Source organism: Rhinolophus sinicus, chromosome 1 (genome assembly GCF_057876585.1).
Source record: "Rhinolophus sinicus isolate RSI-liver-muscle chromosome 1, RSI-T2T, whole genome shotgun sequence".
Lineage (NCBI taxonomy): Eukaryota > Metazoa > Chordata > Mammalia > Chiroptera > Rhinolophidae > Rhinolophus > Rhinolophus sinicus.
In genome coordinates this window covers 140,050,282-140,071,439 of record NC_142501.1, presented here as the reverse complement: position 1 = coordinate 140,071,439, position 21,158 = coordinate 140,050,282, and the positions used below count along the sequence as shown (strand labels likewise).

Below are 21,158 nucleotides of genomic sequence, written 5' to 3'. Positions count from 1 at the left end.
AACTTGGGCATATGTAACTATAAATATTGAATCATTAATTCTTATTTCCATCCCAGATAGTTGATAAATATGCTTTTTTATTTATATGGACAAAGCGTTTTAGACTCAATATTTAGTAACTTGCTCAAGGTCACTCAGAAATTAGGGTCAATATTTTAAGAGTACTTGGAGTCTCATTTAGGCTTGTTTTCCCAGTAGCTCTCTATGTCCCCAGGATTCAGTGTTTTCCTTTTCTCTTATATATCCTATAAAGAGAAGATGTTATGGTGATTACCATGAAAGATACTAATTTCTCAACGGTTTTTTAGGAAAGATTGATTCCGGAGGGTTAGGGCAGGAGGATGAAAAACAGTTACGCTTGAGCATCTGCTTTCCATTCTGGGAGGCAAAATGGTATAATGGAAAGACCATCTGAATGACCATATTGTAGAAAAGCAATTTAAAGTTGATTTTTTAAATCTACCAACTTTGTAATTCACATGTATACAGATTACCAGAAAATAATTAAGTTTACACCTTTCTAAGGCATATAAACAGAGCTAAATGGACATTTGTTTGGAAAAATAATAGTTGGTACTTAATGGTGAACACTCTGAAAGCCATCTTAGTCCATTTTCATCACTGATAGAAAAAACAATTCTAGACTTTGTGTTATTAAAATTTATACGTATGTTGTGTGTGTATGCATAAATTTATAAGCATTGTTATTGATTGCAGGGCAATTCATGATGTTAAAGCCACAGATTTGGGATTAGGTAAAGTAAGATTTAAGGCAGAAGTAGATTTTGATGGACGAGTTGTTACAAGATCATATTTGGAAAAACAAGATTTTGACCAAATGCTACAAGTAAGTTTATATATTTATTGTTTTTTTACAAAGCCAACAGTAAAGAAAATTACTTTTTAAGTAAATGAGATAAAACTTTTCTTTTATAGCTCATAAAGTCACTTCAGCTTTCAACTTCTTAGGGTTACAAAATTTGACAGAGACCCTTTTATTTACTGTAGAGTGGGTTGGAGGAGACAACAGAAGTGCAAACTTATTATTAAAGTACTTGTTATATGTGCCAGGCATTTTATATATGTTATCTTACTTACTCTACCCTGTGAGGTAAAGAAATAATATTTCCATTTTTATGTATGGGCAGATTGAGACACAGAGAGATTAAATAACTTGCCTAAAATTACAGAGCCATGATATGGAGGCTCATATGAATGCAGATCTCTGTGTCTCCAGAATCGTGCTTTTTTATTAAGACTAGTTTAAACGAGAATTTACAGAGGATAATATAATGAACAGCACAGAGGTTATCACTTGCCTTTGTCAAATTCTAATATTTTATCTTACTGTATCTGTTTAAGATCTTAAAGAAATCATTACAAAAACGGTTGAAGTCCTTGTTTTCTCATTCTAGATCCTATTCTCTTCCCTCCGTCCCTAAAACTAACAATCATCCTGAGTTTAGTACCTGTCATTTCTATTTAGGTTTTTATACTTCTCAATATATTTTTTAGCATAATATATAACAACATTTTGGATGTTTAAAAATTTAGATGAATGGTATCATTGTATGATTGCCTCTGCAATTTCCTTAACAGCATATTTTTGAGATTCTTCCGTGTTAATATATATACCTTTAGTTAATTTACTTTAATTACTATGTAATTTTCCATCTTGTGAATGTCTTCAATTGATTTATCCAGTCTCCAGTTGGTGGACATTTATATTGTTTCCTGTGTTAAACTGTTAGAAACCTGCCACAATGGCATTCTCATACATGTTTCCTTGTTCACATGTACAAGAATTTCTTTAGGGTAATGTATAGAAAGATTTAAAATAGACGATACATTGGATAAACATATCTTCAACTTCTCTAGACATTTGTAAATTTTTCTCCAAAGTGAGTCAATTTACCTTTTATCATTAGTATATCAAATTTCTATTACCAGCCTGTTGACAGAGTAATTTCTTACTAGACTGTTGACAGAGTTTTAAAATTTTTGTCATTATAATAGGTGTGAAATAGTATCTTGTTTTAATTTATATTTCCCTGGTAGTAGTGAGGTTAATAAACATTGAAATTCATTGACCATTGGGATTCCCTCTACTTCTTTGTTTAATTTCTGTTATTCTGACAGATTTGTAAATACTTTTAATATGGTAGATACTAATCCTTCCTCAGTTGTGTATCTGCAAATATCTTTTTCTGGTTTGTAATTTTAACGTCAGATTTGTAATCTTTTTCTCTATGCGTTTTATTATCTTGCTTGAGAAATGCTTGCTTATCCCATTATCATAAAAATACTTTTTTTCTAGAAGTTTTATGTTTTTTTTACCCTTAGGTTTTTAGTACACTTAAAATTGTTTGTTTTGTTTAATGGTTTGAGGTAGAGATTTAATATAAATTTTTTTCTTATAGAAAAATAATTGCCCTGACACTACTTATTGAATAGTCTATTCTCTTCCCACTAATTTGTAATGTTGCCATAGTGTAGCCTTGTACTCAGTTTTTTCTTGAATTTAAGTTTTTCAGAAATAGGTGGTTCATTGCCAATAGCTTGAATGTTTTTCATTTTTCATTAAATTTAATGGTGTTACAATTTTTTTCAAGAAATCATCAACTTACTGGTGCGATTTTTAAAAGTATTTGTTTTCTTGCTATCATTTTTTTAATAGGAAATTCAAGAAGTGAAAACTCCTGAAGAACTAGAGACCTTTATGCTTAAACATGGAGAAAATATTATTGATACTTTGGGAGCTGAAGTAGATAGACTTGAGAAGGAACTGAAAGTAAGATATATGCATAATAATAATAATATAATAATGTCTATTTCTTGAGTATTTACTCTGTGTCAGACACTATCCTAATTGTATCACATCTATCCTTATTTTCTCAGTAACCCCATAATGTATTAGTAGCTGTGGGCGAGAAAATGATTGGGGTCGAGAATTTGGATAATTTGCTCAAAGAAATAAAGGAATTGGGATTTGAACCTATGTGTTCAATTCCAAATTCCGAACTTCTAGTCACTATTCTGTACTACTTGCTTCGTTTCTAAAATAATCAAATGTTTTTTATTTGTTTTTAAATAAGAAGCATTTAGAAAGTTTCTAGAGAAAGGTGAAAAGAAAACTATAGACTTTTCAAAAGTTAGGAAAAAATAACATGTGACCTTAAACATATACATACATCTTGCTTTTAGTCCATCTGACATTACTTTATATTTTCTGTTTGTTTCTGTTCAGTTGGTGATCATTACAACCTATTGGTTATTTTACTGAAATACTACTTGATCAGACTGCCTTTAAAAAAATGTCTCAGTGCTCTCCAGTTGTCATTTATTGACATTGGAGTTCTATTTGTTTGTAGTGAATAAAACTTGTAAATGATCTTAACATACATAGCTTATTGAAGGCAATGCCTTTTCTTCAGTTGATGTTGACCATTCTTTAGTTTTGCTTAAAATTAAAATGAAACATGAACAAAAATTGAGGGGAAACATTTCTATCACTGCTTTATTATCCTTTCTTTTAGAATCTAGATATCTGATCAGATTAATAGAATCATTTCAAATAAGATGATTTTGTTAATATTATCATTCATAAGCTTTATCAGGCATTAATTTTGAAATTTGTAGATGAGCAACTCTCAAAAATTTTGGTCTCAGGACACTTTACATTCTTAAAAATTTTGGAGAATCCCAACAGCTTTTATTTGATTTATATTTATTGATATTTACCAAATCATAAATTAAAATTGAAAAATTTTTTAAATAATTATTTAAAAACATAATAAACCTATTTCATGTTAGTATAAATAACATTTAACCTAAAATACCTATTTTCCAAAATGAGAAAAATAATGAGAAGAGTGATATTGTTTTGTATTTTTGCAAAAATCTAAGACAGATGGACTCCCATATCTGTTCTGCTTTCAGTTTGCTGCCATATATTGTTTGGGTTGAATATGAAGAAAGGGAGGAGACTTTTTAAGTGTTCTGGTAGCCTTTTCAGATAATTGTGATATTCTCTTTAAATATTACACTAAAACCTGACAGCATCTTAAAGTTTAGTTGTAATGTGGAATCTGAAACTATATCAATGACCTTTTTATATACTGTTCGTGTAGGGGGCACAGTCCACAAGACCACCCTCTTTTCTAACACCAATTGCAGAGTTAGAGGGGTTCCTAAGAGCACCCTGAAGTTAGGAAATTCACTAGGACTCATAGAACTCACTGAATGCTATTAAACTCACAGTTACATTTTATTACAATGAGAAGATACATATTAAAACCAGCCAAAGAAAGAGGTACATAGGTCAGAGTTACAGACACAGAGCTTCATGTGTCCTCTCCCCATGGAGTCATGGACAGTATTTCTTTCCTGGTAACAATGTTTGGCAGTTTGCAAGGAGTGTTGCCCATCAGGGACTCTCAACTAAGCCTTGGTGTCCAGAGATTTTTATTGGGCTTGACTGCCTGAGATGACCTTTCATCTTCAGCCCCTCCTGGAGGTAGAGCAGAGACTGTGGCCAAACATAAGCAAAGACATAATTATCAGGCAGGATAGGATGTCCCAAGGGCCTAAAGATCATCTCCCAGTAGCCAGCAGGCAAAGGCCAGAGCTCTCTTTGGGTCTGATTAATTCTCTACACTATTAATATTACAATCTGGTGGTCAATCGGAATCAGTCTTTTACCCATGCAACAATTCTTTCACATTATGAATTGTTCATTTGGAAAATAATTGGTTAACAATTTATGCACGTCTTTCAAATGTTACATTTCTAAGTAAAAGCTGTCAGGTGCACAGTGGTGGGTATGAGTTTTCTAACATTCTAATTTTCACTTGAAAGCCTGAGTTTTATCATTAGCAACAAATACTTTTAGTTATTTTCTTTGAAGTAACAGACCCATTTTGTTAAGTTTTTAGCAGATGCCTGCGAAATTCCCAAATTTGAATAACCGTAGTTTCTTGGTTATTCTTTTAAGTAAAAGCGGTGTTTAGATAAAAAAGCATCTGATTCAGCTCGTAACTCAAGCAATCACAGTCTTTCTCCTTGTGACATCAGACTTCAGTATGAAGCAGAAGGGCTTGTACATACTTTCCATTTTGTCACAGAATATTTTTTAAAGTGTACTCAGGGTTTCAGGTTTAATAAGCCAGTACTTTTTACTACTTTAAGAAGGGCATTTTAAAGTGAAATTACCTCTTTGTTTTTTTAACTGTGAGTGGCAGTAAAGGAACAAAATGACTACCAGTATAGTTTGGTGCCACTTGCCTTGAATTTTGTGAAGGTGCCAGCAGTTTGATCCACCATTGCTTTTATGCCATCCGAGGAAATTTCAGCATACTAAAAAAAGCAAATAATATCTTAGTGTTTGTTATTATGAACATAGTTTTGACCTTGGGGTCCTCCTGAAAAGGTCTCAGGACCCCAATTATCCTTGGAGCGTACTACTTTGAGAACCACTCTTCTAAATAAAATGTGAGGCGATTATTTTTGTGCAGAGTGACACAAGAATGAATAAACTTTGCTTTTCCATTCTATCTGTTCTTATCACCCTAGCAAGGAAAATAATGAGCTTTTAAACTAAATATTTTAGTTTTACTTTTTAATAGAAGCAATAAGTCAGAAATCAGATTTAAGAATAAATACTGTTGTGGCGTGGAATTAACCCCTGGTTGTTCGCAAAAGGTGAAAGCATTCACAGACTCTGCAAAGTGGGAGAGTAAAGGAAGTTTTTATTAAAGTTAGGGCAGAGAGGAGTGCCCATGACAGTGTCCAAAGATGACGGCTGTCTCTGGTAGTAAGGAAAGAAACACTGGTGCTGGGGGTAGGGGTGGGAGGGGGCCGGGCCAGAGTCTGATAGGGACAGCTGCTGAGACAGGAGTAAGAGAAATGGTAGCAGAAAGGAGTTTGCCAGAGCAGTCTGATAGCTGCTGTAGGTAAGGAGAGAAACAAAGAGAAAACAGATGAATATCAGGATGGATCAAACTGCAAACAAACTGAGTCTAATTCCACGTGGCTAGATAGCAAGCTGTGTGGTGAGTCAGACTGCAGCTAGCTCAGCCCGTGTTACTACTGATTTACTGAATTTCACCCTTACAAATACCAAATTGATCATTCTCAACTGTACTCTTATCATAATCAGATAAGCTTATTGTTTTTGTTAGCTTTGTGTTTTAATTAGAAGCAATTTAATCATTAATAGTTTGAACTATCTCATAAGTGTTTTTGATTTATATAAGTCTTTCAAACCAGGATGCCAAGTTTTCAGGTGGAAACATCTTTGACTAAGGTAATAAGGTATACGAGGATAAGTAATCTTAAGTCAAAGAAAGTTCTTCTAAGACACCAAAGGGAATGCATGAATGTAATTCTTCTTTCTTGTCATGAAAATAAACTGATTTTCTTTGAAAATCAAAACATTGTACACTGGCATATTCCCTCCCTTTTAGTATCTAAGCATGGTTGCCTTCGAAGTTTAAATTTTAGTAATTGTTGAATTACTTTGGAACGTCCCACTCAGTGATAAAATTCTGCACTGGAATAGCAATGTGTTGAGTAATTAGAATAAGTGATATTTTTAGTAAAGATGATAAAAATAATAGAAGCTTGTTTATAAAGTCCCATGTTACAAATGTGAGAAACATTATTTTGAAGTTCTTTGAACTGTTAACGTAAAAGGTTTTTTTTGGTTCTACCTCTATATTTCAGTCTATGGATAGACTCTTCTCTCTCCCTCCATGAAGTTTTTTTGTGTTTGGGAGGAAATAATTCTATTGGAATTGATTCAGTGGGAAGATGTCACAACATTTGCAAATTCCTAATAAGTAATGTTCCAGTTAAATACACTGCTCTTTAGCTTTTGCTTCTGTAATTGAATCCCATAGCATTTTCTTACCTCAAGAGTGCAGCATTACAAAATAAATTACATAATTTGGTTTTTATCTCTCCATAATATGAGTACTGGAATAAAATCTGTGGTATGTAAAATGTTCCAATTTGCATAGAGCAGTGCCTGGGACGTAATAGATTAATAAGTATTTGTTGAATAAATGAATGAAAATTACAAGTTGTACACCAATTATTGATGTTCAATTCTACTTAACAAATATTTTTTCAGTTTGTTATGTACATAGTAGCTTGTTAGGCACTAAACATTAAAATTTAAGGATATTAATCCTATTTTTTTAATTCATTCATTCACTTAGCAAACATACTTATATGTCTACTTTGTATTTGGCATATTTATTATATTTTAGGAATTTGATTTGTTTTCTCTCTGAAAATTATTTTTTTTTAAAAAAGCAGACTATTTGGTTTATTTTTCTTGAGATCAGATTGTTATTAGCACACATTTGTTATATAGTGATTTTAGATAGAATAACTTTAAACTTTCCATGAAAACTAAAATTTTTCAAGTCATACTGGAATGGGTAACAGTTGAATGGAGTGGGAAAATAAAATTCAGTTTCATTTCTCTTTGAGGAAATCTTTTTTTATTCCATATTGAACTTAAGGAGTTTCAGATATACTTTAAGATAAAGAAAACATTGAAAAGAAAAGTGTGCCTCCTTCCCCAAGTTTGGGGGTCCCTGGCCATTCTTGCATTAGAATCCAGGAGAAAGTATCCCCAGCTACACTTGAACAACACAAGTTATAAGAAAAATCCCAGTGCATATTCAGTAGAATGCTCTAACTGGAGCTAAACTCCAATATTATACCAAGTTTTGTCTTTATGACTGAATTCCTTTAATATGAGGAATATATAGATGTTCCTCGGATATTTTTAAAGCTAGAAACGATTGATCCTTACTGGTTATCAGAATCACTTAGAGAAGCTTTTTTCCCTTGCGATTTCTACAATTTTAGTCAAGTAATATACAAAGTTTATGAAGTCAAACAGAACTGAAAAGCTTATAACAGAAATAAGTGTCACTTGCCTCACCCTCCTCAATTCTTAATTCTATTTCTCAAAGATAACCACTTTTAATACTTTTCGCATCTTTTATATTTACTGCCGTATTTTTACTTAAAGTCTTAATACTGCCCCTCTTGATTTCAGCATTATTTTGTTTTTGATAGGTGTAGATTTTGTTATTTTATATACTCTCTTCTATCCTCTATTCTGACAATATCATTATATTACATTTTATTACACTTTCAATTCCTCCAGAATTGAGTTAGGCATCCTTCCTTTATATACCTGTGGGGGGAAAGCCAGAACCTTTACTTTGCTCTATAGTAGCAGAATATTGTAATTGCCTGCTTATTTACCTCTGTCTCCTCACCTTACTAGACACTAGTTCATTGAACCAGGTACTATTTGTTTCCTGTAAACTGTTGTATGCTTCAGTGCCTGGCACAGGACAGGCATGTAACAAAGATATCTTCGTTGTTATTGAAGTTCTGTAAGCTGGCATTTAAGATTTTTCACAGCCTGGCTTCTGCCTCCCTTTCCAGCCTCATTACCATCTTGCCCTTTCCATAGCTGCTGTGCTAACTATACCATACAGTCAGTACTTACTTTCCAGGCTCTCTGACTTTGTCACGCTGTTTTCATCTGTCTAGACCCTCTTCATCACCTATCTGGAAAACTCAGCGCCTTCAAACCTTACTTAGATACTATGTCCTCAGTGAAGTCCTTCTGGATCTCATGAGCATAAGTAATAGATCGCACATTTTTGTTCCCAGAGTTATTGTTTAGTACATTGTAATAGTGAGGAGCTTGAGGTCTGGAACCAGGCCTGGAATCCATCCTGGCTCCATCACTTACTAGCTGTGTGACTTTGGACAGTTTAGATTATTTCTTCAAACTTCAGTTTTCCCATATGTAAAATGGAAATAATTGGGTTATTACGAAAGATTGAAAAGTACATGCACGTGAAGCCTTTTACTTAGCATAGTACTTGACAGAAGAATAAGTGCTCATTAAATGTTAACTGTTATTATTAGCTATATGGTGAGTACTTAAGCTTGTAGATGGTTGTTGCTGCACTTGTGTTGCTGGTTAAACTGAGGCCCTCAGGGTCAGGAACAGAGTCTTACTTAATAATCATAGTTCCACTTCCTAGCACAAAGCCTGGCCCAAGACTAAATGGATTGTTACTAAAATGAGTGAATATCAGTGTATTTTTTCTTTTTCTTTCTTTTTTCTTTTTTTAATTGGGGAATATTGGGTAACTGTGTTTTTTCGGACCCATCAGCTACATGTCAAGTCGTCGTTTTTTCCATCTAGTTGTGGAGGGTGTAGCTCACTGGACCATGTGGGAATTGAACTGGCAGCTTTGGTGTTATGAGCACTGTGCTCTAACCACTGCGCCAACCGGCCCACCCAGTGTATTTTTTCTGATTGTTATTGTTTTGCAGTGATTTTCTTTTCACCACAAACAAGCATATGTCCAGTGCTTTGCAACGGTTGGCACATACTAGATTCTTAATCCATTGTTGTATTAATGAACATATAACAAAACTCAGGGGTATGAGACTACTTACTGTGTCATTTATAGTGTGTTTGATCTTTTTATCTATTGATCTTATTTTCTTCCTTATGCAAATATTTCTCTTGCTAGTATGCTACAAGGAAATACTTTGACCAAATGTTTTCATTGGCTTTGGTGATCAAAAGGAATAAAAGGAAACAGAAGATTCTGTTTCACTGAGTAATGTGGTGGTGTTTTTTTCCTTCCAGAAACGAAATCCTGAAGTTCGACATGTAGATTTGGAGATATTATAGATTTGATGGAATGAATCACCCTGGAGGGAGCTTGGAAACAAGTTTGTCGAGCCTACTCTCCCACACTGAAGGAGTCAGCGCCGTTCAGAAGCCATTTTTCGTTTTTAAGATGAAGGAAATATTTTATGTAAAGGGCAATTCAATGGTCCACAGAAAAAAACTACTTTGTACTTTTAAGAGATGTGTTACAAGTTGAAGCAATTTGGAAATCATGTTTTTATGTTTTAGTAGGGACCACTTTTGTTACTTAAATTGATCTACTTTCTCATTTTACCCTGTCCGGGTATATTGTACCTTGCAATGATGTTTCCTTTCTTCACTTTGGTAAAATAAGCAACATCCATAGATTTATGATTTTTAATTTTGTTTCCACTGAAGATTTCACTCCATCAAAACCTGCCAATCTTGAACATGCTGGCTAAATCTTGGTTTGTGGTTTTTAAATAGTCACTCCATTTTAAAGTCTGTCTTTCCTTATAGAATGTGGAAATGATTTCTACATACCTTGTAATTTTGCCCTGAGCACTAAGAGGAATACTCTCTTAAACTGGTTACCCATAAATGTTCATTCCAGAATTGGCCTAGTTACTGAATTGAAGGAAGGCACTTCAGTACACTCTTTTAGGTCATAGTAGTTGCTATTTTCTAAAATTCCTTATCTCTCTTTCACTTTTTTTCTTTACTTGGTTTAATTTTTCTAATGGTAAAATAACCCTAGATAGTTCCATGGGCCAGTGTAATGACTGGTTTTTTTGTTTTTGCTTTTTAACTGGCTTCAGTGCCATAATGTGTATTTTCTAGGAGATGATGCATTTATAAGTACTTTGACATTCTGTAAAGTGGACAAGAAATATTTATAATTTACAGACAGAACAGCATTTTATTTTTAATTTATTTTTAAAGAGGCACTACTTATGTAAATCTGAACTGTGGGATATTTCTTGCTCTAAGAGAAAGAGAAGTAAATCTCTTATGCAGAAACTTGTGGCCATGATTTTGTATAATATCATAAATAGTGTGTCTGTAACATGAGTTTCTTACAGTTACACATGGGCATTTAGTATAATATATGACTATAACTGTATGTAAGTAGCTTTCTAATGATCATAAGGTATCACGGTGAAAAAACATGCAATTCAGTAATTGAAAGTTTAGTGCAAAACAACAGTTCTGTCTCCATTCATCAAAACAACTCACGCACTTTAAATTGTTCAGGTAGCCGTGAGCATTGTCCGTGCAAGGGTGTGGCTAGGTGATCTCTTGCTGGATAAGTGAGTGCTTAAGATGAGCACCTAACTACCTGTGTGAGGTCCGTGTCTAAATACTTACTTAGATTGAAGTTTATAAACTACAGCAAATTGTAATGCTGGAAACAGAAAATAAACATTTGATTGAAGGGGTTGTAATGGTAATTTTTTATCTAGAAATGTCATTTACTGGAAAATTTACATTGGTGTACTTTTTTTACCATTATAGAACATTTTGCATGCCGTACATTCTAAGTGAAATAATATTCCAGTTTGATTTTTTAAGATATAAAATTGTTATATATATGTATATATATAATTTGATTCTCTTTGTATGGTTTCAAATTCTTCACCTTTACTTTTTCCTGAAACATTTTTTTACCCGTTGTAATTCACTCTATATACTTTTTCTATCTTCTTCCTCCCCTTTCCCACCTGACATTTGTTTTTCTATGTCACTGCCATATGGGAAGGCACCAAATTATATCCAGTTCCCTCCTAGTAAAATTACTCTGAAAAATTTCACGTAGCTAGACAAGAATAATTAACTCATTAAAAAAAAACCTCAAAGTTGATAGGCAGAAGTTATTCCAAATTGTGTTATTTTAGGACTTTCTGAAAAAAAGCCAATTCTTGTTATTTCTGTGAGTTCTTTAATCTGACTTCATTGAGGTTTTACCTATTCTTAAATAATTAAAGGCTTATGCTTCTGTCTTTTATTTCTAGTTCTGTTCCTCACTGATAATTTAAAGTTTGTTTAAGCAAAAATTGACATAAACTACAGTATATCAAGCAATTTGAATATTTCTGTGGACTCAGGAAATTCATGACATCTCTGGTTTATATTTTTTTCCTTTTAAACGAGTCAAATTTGAGTTTTAAAATTAGGGAATTTGGCCCTTTTCTTTAAAACTAAGATAATATGTAGTTGTTCAGGTTTCTTGGTTTTGTTTTTTTTTCCAATTAATACTTCTTCAAGTCTTGCCCTGATCCATAGCATTTGAATATTTAAGTATGTAAATCTTAATAGTTTCAAGGAAAATAGCTTCTGTAATAGAATAATTGCAGAAGTAATGTTGGAGAGAGAATCGGGCGGTCAAGGGCCCATGACTCCTCTTTGTACTAAGCTGAAATCTGGGAACAATCAGAGGTGAAGTATACTTGTTGTCAGCTTTGGCTGAGAATGAATATCTAATCAGTCCCCAAACTATGTAAGGTGGCACATTTTTCAGACTATGGCAGAGGGAGGAGGAGGGATGGAGACCTATTTTTAAGTAGACCCTGCTGGGGCCAGTATATCCAATTCCAAAGAGGGAGATTCCTGAACATGTAGAGGAAACTGTGAGGTAGGATCAGATTGGAAAATTTTCACGTTCTCCCCACCAAAAGTTAATCTCTACATATATCATCCTACACACACACCAAATAACCCAGAATAATAAAATGACATAAGATTGAAGTTAGGGTATATGATTTTAGTGTTATCTCAATTATCCCATTATTTGGGCAATGCTTTTCGCTAAAATTATACCATCTAAAGGAAATGGCTTAAGTTTTAAATCTGATAAATTTTTTGAGGTAGAATGCTGGGAACTACAGAAAATTACAGACTTTGGGAATTTATACCATCTTGCTCAGATTGCTTTTGTCAGGCTTTGGCATTTCCTTTAAATGTGATGACTCCCAATTTGCCAAACTGTCAAAAGTCAGTGAAGCAAAGAATTGAAGGTAAAATGTTGATTCAAAGATTGTCTCCCCTAAATCCCTCATCCCTGTCTCTTAAATGGAAATTTGGAAGGCATTTATATAGCAGATTGGTCTGACAGCCTTTATATTTGCATTAAGTTTACTAGCATTCGTAGATTTGGTTTTATGGGAAAAGAAAATTTTGTTTCTATTACATTATAATTCAACTGGCTGATTTTGCTGGCAGGTTAAGATGGTCCTGGTCCCTCAGGATGTTTTTTTTCTTAATAAATGTCATGTGTAAATAATAGCAGTTCACTTATTAGTTTGGGATTTTTTTACCCAGTGATAAATGTTTTTTAAACAAATCCTTCTCTACCTCATGTGTCAAGAACTAAACAGTGTAATTGGATACATTTTATCTTAAAAATAATGCCCATGGTTTGTTTTGTACATTTTTTTCAATTTATTTTTTAAAGATTTTTATTAAAATATATGTAACATACAATATTATATTAGTTTCAGGTGTACACCATAGTTATTCAACCTTTATATACCTAAAGAAGTGATCACCATAAGTGCAGCAACCATCTGACACTGTACCACGCTATCACAATATTATTGATTGTATTCCCCATGCTGTACATTACATCCCCATGACTTGTTTTATACCTGGAAATTTGAACCTCTTATTTCCCTTCACATTTCCCCCATTTTTAAAATTTTCAATTACAGTTGACATTTAATATTATTTTATATTAATTTCAGGTGTACAGCATAGTGGTTAGACATTTGTGTAATTTAAGAAATGATCCCCCTGACTAGTGCTCACTTGGCACTATATATAGTTATTACCATGCTATTCACTATATTCCCTGTGCTTTACATTCCCATGACTATTTTGTAACTATCAGTTTGTACTTCTTACTCCCTTCACCGTTTTCACCCTGTCTTTCAACCCCCTCCCATCTATCACCCCAACAAATCTGGTACCCATCTGATACCATACATAGTTATTATAACAATATCATTGACTGTATTCCTTATGCTATACTCCACATTTTCATGAGTACTGTGTAACAACTAATTTGTACTTCTTAATCCCTTCCCCTTTTTCACTTACCCCCAAACCTCCTCTCATCTGGCAACCATCAATATGTTCTCTGTATCTGAGTTTGTTTCTGTTTTATTTTGTTCTTTAGATTCCACGTATAATCAAAATCACCTTGCATCTGTCTTTCTCTGTCTGACACCCCACTCAGCACAGTATACCCCAGGTCCATCCACACGGCTGCAGATGGCAAGAACCCATCCTGTTCCATGGCTGAGCAATATTGCATTGTAGATATGTACAACCTCCTCTTTACCCATTCTTCCATCGACAGATACCCAGGCTGCCTCCACAATTTGGCTGTTGTAAACAGTGCTGCAGTGAACTTAAGAATGCACATATGTTCGAAGTAGCATTTGGGTTTCGTCTGATAAATACGCTGAAGAGGGATTACCGGTTCCTTCTTTGTCTCTTGTTATAGCCTTTGTTTTAAAGTCTATTTTGTCTGGTATAAGTATTGCTACCCCAGCTTTTGTTTTTGTTTTTTATTTTTCATTTCCATTTTCATGAAATATTTTTTCCACTTTACTTTATGTGTTTTATAATCTGAAGTGAGTCTCTTGTAGGCAGCATATTTAAGGGTCTTGTTCTTATCCATTCTACCCTCCTATGTCTTCTGAGTGTAGTATTTAATACATTTACATGTAAAGTGATTGTTTATAGGTATGTAACTACTGCCATTTTATTCATAATTTTGATCTTTTTTTAAAAATCTTAAATCACTGTAACATTTCTTGTAATACTGATTTGGTGGTGATGAATTCCTATAGCTTTTTCTTGTCTGGGAACCTGTTTGTATGTCCTTTGATTCTAAATCATAGCCTTGCTGGGTAGAATAATCTTGGTTGTAGGTCCTTGCTTTTCATTGTATTGAATATTTTGTGCCAATCCCTTCTGGCCTGCAAAGTTTCTGTAGAGAAATCACCTAACTAATGGGAACGCCCTTATAAGTTACTAGTTGCCTTCTCTCTTCTCTTGGTACCCCTATGATGCTAATGTTATGCTTGATGTTCCAGAGGTCTCTTAAACTCGCCTCTTTTTTTTTTTTTTTTTTTTGATTCTTTTTACTGTTTGTTGTTCTGATTGGGTGTTTTGTGCTACCTTGTCTTCCAAGTTGCTGATTTGATCCTCTGCTTCATTTAGTTTGCTGGTGATTCCTTCTAGTGTAGTCTTCGTTTTAGTTATTCTTCACTTCTGACTGGTTCTTTTTTATGGTTTTTATATCTTTTCTTATACTTGCTATCTTTGTTGAAGTTCTCACTAAGTTCCTTGAGCATTCTTATAACCATTGCTTTGAACTCTGTGTCTGGTAGGTTGCTTGACTCCCTTCTGTTTGGTTCTTTTTCTGGAGATTTTTCCTCTTGTTTCATTTAGGATGTATTTCTTTGTTTCCTCATTTTGGATGCCTCTCTGTTTCTATGTATTAGGTAGATCTGCTGTGTCTTTCTTTCTTGGCCGGGTGGCCTTCTGTACTAAGTGTCCTGTTTGGCCCAGTGGCACAGTCTCCCTTGTCACCTGCTCTGGTGCTCCAGGAATGTCCCTTGTGTAGGTTATGTGTGCCCTCCTGTTATAGTTGAGCCTTGGTTGCTATTGGCATGGCAGTAGATTGGAATAATCCTCAGGTCGATTGGCTGTGAGGTTTGGCCACATCCACAGCTTACGTGCTGCTGTGCAGGACACTTACCCCACAGAGTGGAAATTGCCCCAGCGGGCTCTGGTGCCTGTGGAGACTGCCCTTTGAGTGTGCTGCTTTTGGGGCTAATTGGCTAGTGCTCTGCTGTGGTTTGAAGCCAACCTCCAAGTACAAGTTCTGACAAGTTCGTGAACTCATCCTAGAAAAATTGCTACATACCTCATTGCTGAATATCACTATGGTCACCTTTGAAGTATTCCCCTTGGGAAGATATGCACTGATGCCAGCACCTAGTCCACCCTTCAAAGCAATTTTGCAACTCTTTCTGGAATGGCCATCAGAGCTGTCATCATATTACCCTTGTCCTGAATGTCATCAAAATGTTTTCCTTTCAATATTTATCTTCAGGTAAAAGAAGTCTTTGGGGGCCAGATCAAGCGATGAGTACAGAAGGTGTTCCAATACAATTTTTTATTTACTGGCTAAAAACCCACAGTGTTGTTGATTGTCATGATTCAAGAGCCATGAATTGGCGAAAAGTTCAGGTAGTCTAACTTTTTCACGCAGCCTTTTCAGCACTTCCAAACAGTAAACTTGGTTAACTCTTTGTCCAGTTGGTACAAATTCATAATGAATATACCTCTGATATGAAAAAAGGTTAGCAACATTAGTGCAACAAGTTCGTGAACTTAATTGGTTCTGGGGCCTTGTGCGACAGGCTCTGGTGCAGGCCCAGGTCAGCCACTGTGTGACCAGCTGGGGACTACTTGGTAAGAGCTATAAAGTGATCTGTGGTAGTTCACTGACTCTGCTGACCCTGGAAGTGCATGGGAGAGGCCATGCTGTGAATCAAGGACATCTGCTGCCAGTACCAGACCTAGGATAGCTATGCAAAATGCCAGGACATCTGTCGGCTCCCTTAAGGTTCAGACACTGATAAAGTCTTGTGGTACACAAGTTGGGTGAAGTAGGGCCTCAGGGAGTCACTAGAGTGGGAAGAGCTGTGGTCAGCAGGTTAATGTGGGCTCTGGTTTGGTGCCAATAATGAGCCTAGAGTGATTCAGCAAGTCTCAGAGCACACCGAGGTCAGTTGCTGCTGCCTGGGGTTTGTCAGACTCTTGATAGTTTTCCAAGAAAATGCAATATGGGTGGGCTGGCTGCTCTTGGAGAAAGTGTCTCTGGCATTGGGGGAGTTGGATGGGGCAGGGTCCCAGTGAGTCAGCAGGGTGGAGCTGTGGAGCTCAGACCAATCAGATTCAGATTTGGCCATGTGGGGGCGGGCTCAACACAGGAAAGATGGCCCCTGCCGGCTGGCTACATATGAGGAGGACCTCACAGGGAAATGGCAACTGTTCTCCAGCCCTCAGCCCAAAGCAACACAACTCACAACTCAGTCTGCCCCCGTATGTCTCTGACACCCCGCAGAGTTACTCTTCCAACGCTGGAGCCGAGGTAAGTGCCTGGGAGAGCGTCTGGGCATGGGCATTTTAAGAGGATGTCTGAGTTTCCTGCCACCTTCTGTCTTACCTGGATGGTCAGAATCCCCACTGGTTTTCACAGCCAGATGTTGTGGGGGCTCCTCTTCCTGGCACCAGTCCTCTGGGCTGGGGAGGCCAGTGTGAGTTTGGGGTCCCTCACCCTTCTGGGGGAACCTCCGCAGCTGAGATATCCCTCCCATTTCTCAACTGCCACACACAGGTTGGGGTTAACCAGCTCCGCATCTCTGCCCCTCCTACCAGCCTCGACGTGGCTTCTTTATATCCTTGGTTATAAAATTTCTGTTCAGCCAAACTTCAGATGGTTTTCCAGGTTGATTGTTCTATAATTTAGTTGTAATTTTGATGTGTTCATGGAAGGAAGCAGGCACAGTGTTTAACTACTCTGCCGTCTTGAATCGCCTCTCATGCCCGTGTTTTTTAACAGAGTTTATTATTCATTGAGTGTGCTTGTTAGTTTGTAGCTTTCCTGGTTTTACCGAAGTATAACAACTCTTAATCATTTTGTAATCAGTTTTTAGTATAACGGGAACTATTAATATACTGTTAGGATGGTAAAGTGCAAATCTAAAATCCCTTAGTGATAGGTATTATCATTACATTTTGATAAAATTAGATTTCTTTTGAGATGTATCTATATACTATATTTAGAGAAAAAAATTACAAAACATGAAAATTCCAAAAGCTGCAATCTAGAACCAGCCTGAAGTGGGATCCAAGTTGAATTCTATACTAATCCTGTAGGAATTTCAGTTTTCTTTCTTCTTTTTTTTTGGAGTTCAAGTACCTTATATTTTAATGAATTAAAGTGTTTTAACCGCATTCCAATTTATACGTCGAACTCTTTCCGATTTCTCCCACAACCTGTCCTTAATTCCAATCAGGCACATTTTACAGCCTTTAATAAATCACCTTGAACTTCATCTGTGTTGCTTTGCTCATGTGATGCCTTTGGTCTAGAGGTCTCTCTCCTTTGCCACCATTCATCTAATTCCTGTGCTTTCCTTAAGGTTCAGATCAAGTCCTGCCTGCCTCATCCAGTTTTCTTTTTCACAAGAAGCTAAACACCAGCAATTAGGTATTTTGAGAGGGTATATAGAGTTTCTTCCCAAATATCAAAATGTATTGAAAATGGAGGCACTATAGCTTAGAATTTACATACGAAATTACAGAATCATATCTTTGTCTTTAAGAGCTTCTAGAGGTTAAAAAATAGACTTTAGGGGCCAGCCCTGTGGTTCAGGCAGTTACAGCGCCGTGCTCCTAACTCCGAAGGCTGCCGGTTCGATTCTCACATGGGTCAGTGGGCTCTCAACCACAAGGTTGCCAGTTCAATTCCTCGAGTCCTGCAAGGGATGGTGGGCTCCGCCCCCTGCAACTAGCAACGGGCAACTGGACCTGGAGCTGAGCTGCGCCCTCCACAACTAAGACTGAAAGGACAACAATTTGAAGCTGAACTAAGATTGAAAGGACAACAACTTGACTTGGAAAAAAAAAAAAAGTCCTGGAAGTACACACTGTTCCCCAATAAAGTCCTGTTCTCCTTCCCCAATTAAAAAAAAAAAAATCTTAAAAAAAAAATTATGAATAGAATTATCATATGACCCAGCAATCTATGTCCTGGGTATCTAAGCAAAAAAAAAAAAAAAAAAAGAATTTAAAGTAAAAACATACCTGTTTATATTATCATATCTATTAACAGGATAATTTGAGCTGTTTAATACCAGGTACTATTTTAGATACATTGATCCATTTCATCCTTACAAACAGCCAGTGAAGTAAGAATTATTCACATTTTTCCATATGAGGAAAGTGAGATACACTAGATACATCATGTGTCTGAGGACACTCAGCTGTTAAGGAGCAGAGTCAGGATTTGAAATCAGATAGTCTGGCTCTCTACATGTCACTCTAGTTGGCAGAAGAGCCAAAGGAAAGTAACATTATATCAAAAATGGAAATGAAATACTCATTTTGTTATAAAATAAGCACGCGAATTAATGTTCAGTGATCAGAACAACTGGCTGGATCTAACTTGGATTGCTTGGGACTAAGGGGAGGGTGGGATGGGACTGGGATGGGCCACTGATGTTTTATGGAAGTCAAGGCGTTGTCTGTCACTTCTGAGATTTAGTTGCAAGCATTACTTACAGGCACCTGAGAGACATATCCAGAAGATAACACTTAGTTCAACTGTCAGTTATTGACTTGAACCACGTAGGAAAAATGGAAAGATGTGGAAGTTAGCATTTATCAAAAATTTTAAAAATATTTTAAAATTGTATTTGACCCCTAGTTACCAATTGACTTTTCCCAGAGACAGCTACTATTACAAGTTTGTCCTGTATTCTTATAGCTATTTAATGCATATATGCATATATATATATATATATATATATATATATATATATATATATATTATAATATATATTGCCTCTGTTCTGCACAGATGGTAAAATACATATACATTCATGGATCTTATGATTTAAAAAGTACACAGGCAATTTTCAGGGTTTTGTGTTCACTAAAAATTTTTATCATGAGGGTATAAGAAGAGACCATCTTATTGCCTTTGGGCTCCCACAGTCGCCCAGGGCCCGACACAAAGCAGGAGCTCAACCAGCACCCGGTTCACCCCCTGCTGCTCCTTCCCCTTCATCTGTAAAACGAGAGGCTTAGTCTTGGAAGGGCTCCTTCCAGGGCACAGGCCCCTGAGGTAGACATTTGCTAAGCGCACCATAAAGCTTGGTGCCAGCCCCCACTTTCTCCACCCTTCAATCCATGCAGAGAATGGGGCTTCTGATCAGCTGTCATTGAGCTCCTCGGCCATCCCAAGGGCTTGGTTCAAATTGAGCTGCCCTTCAAAACATAGCTGCCTCTGCCCTGTGGCTGCTGCTTAAGGCATTTCCTTATGTGTGATTTAAGCTTCCCTTCAGACCTTGTTTGACGATTTCTTCTGTCCAACAGCACTGGCAGAGGCAACGTTGACTAAAATCCAACCTCTTTTTTTACTACCAAGGCGAAGATTAGTCGATAGGCAAAACCCTCTTAGCAGAGCTCCTTTGGTTCTGGACAATTCAGGGATTCCCAGCCTGGACTAATTTGCCAGAAACTATAATTTGTATAGACCTCATAATTCTTTTTATCCTCAAGCATAACCTCAATACCAAAGCCAGGTCACTTAATTGGTCATAATTATTGGACTGCACGGCTTTCTACCTACATAAGGATTTCTAATATCTCTAATTCTCATCCGGAAATCAGAGCATGTCTTCTTTCTACCTGGAAATTGTGTTATTCTTTGTATTGTTCAGGTGCTGTGTACTTTTCAAAACTGTTTCTTACACTGATCTCAATAATAAGGCAGAAAAAGACTGAGCTTCCCAAGAGCAAGAGCAAGGACCATCTCTGCCTCATTCATCACAGCGTAGGTCCTTCAGATATGTTTGCTGAGTGAATGGCTCATCCTGGATTAGAAGTCAGGAGTCCTGGTTTCGTGTGCTGGCTTCTTTATAGTCTAAGCGAGGACTGTCCAGTAGAAAGAGAATGCAAGCCGCATACGAGGTCTGACAATTGAGTTCGCGAACTCATCCTAGAGAAAGTGCCACACACCTCATTGCTGAATATCACTATGGCCACCTTCAAAGTACTCCCCTTGGGAAGCTATGCACCGACGCCAGTGCCTAGTTCACCCTTCAAAACAATTTTGGACTCTTTTTCTGGAATGGCCATCAGAGCTGTCCCAAATTTTTAAAACATAGACTTTAATTTTTAGAGCAGTTTCAGGTTCACTAAAATCAAGCAGAAAATGCAGAGATTTCCCATCTGTCCCCTCCTGCACAGCGTCCTCTACTATCAGCATCCCTCACGGAGCGGTGCATTCGTTACAACCCATGACCCTACAATGACTCATCGTTCTCACCCAAAGTCTATAGTTTACATTAGGGTTTATACTTGGTGTTGTACCTTATGTGGATTTTGACAAAGAATAATGACATACATGCACCATGAGAGGACCACACAGAGTAGTTTGACTGCCCTAAAAATCCTCTGTGCTCTGCCTATTCATCCTTCTCTCCCCACTAACCCCTGGGAACCACTGATCCTTTACTATCTCCATAGTTTTGCCTTTTCCAGAATCTCATACAATTGGAGTCATAGAGTATGTAGCCTTTTCAAATTGGCTTCTTTCACTTAATAACATGCATTTAAGCTTCCTCCATGTCTTTTCACAGCTTGA

The 21,158-nt window shown here is 36.3% G+C and overlaps 1 protein-coding gene across 2 annotated transcripts in view; it reads left to right on the top strand.

Annotated features, from left to right (window-relative positions):
* Positions 1–11,141, top strand: part of SLC30A9 (solute carrier family 30 member 9) — a 68,031-nt gene extending 56,890 nt beyond the window's left edge. For both annotated transcript variants that reach the window (XM_019751918.3, XM_074324618.2), the window contains 3 exons: positions 718–847; positions 2,678–2,791; positions 9,701–11,141. In XM_019751918.3, coding sequence (XP_019607477.2) covers positions 718–847; positions 2,678–2,791; positions 9,701–9,745 — 289 coding nt within the window. In that variant the 3' untranslated portion in view covers positions 9,746–11,141. The remainder of the gene's footprint in view (positions 1–717; positions 848–2,677; positions 2,792–9,700) is intronic.
* Positions 11,142–21,158: the final 10,017 nt, after the last annotated feature.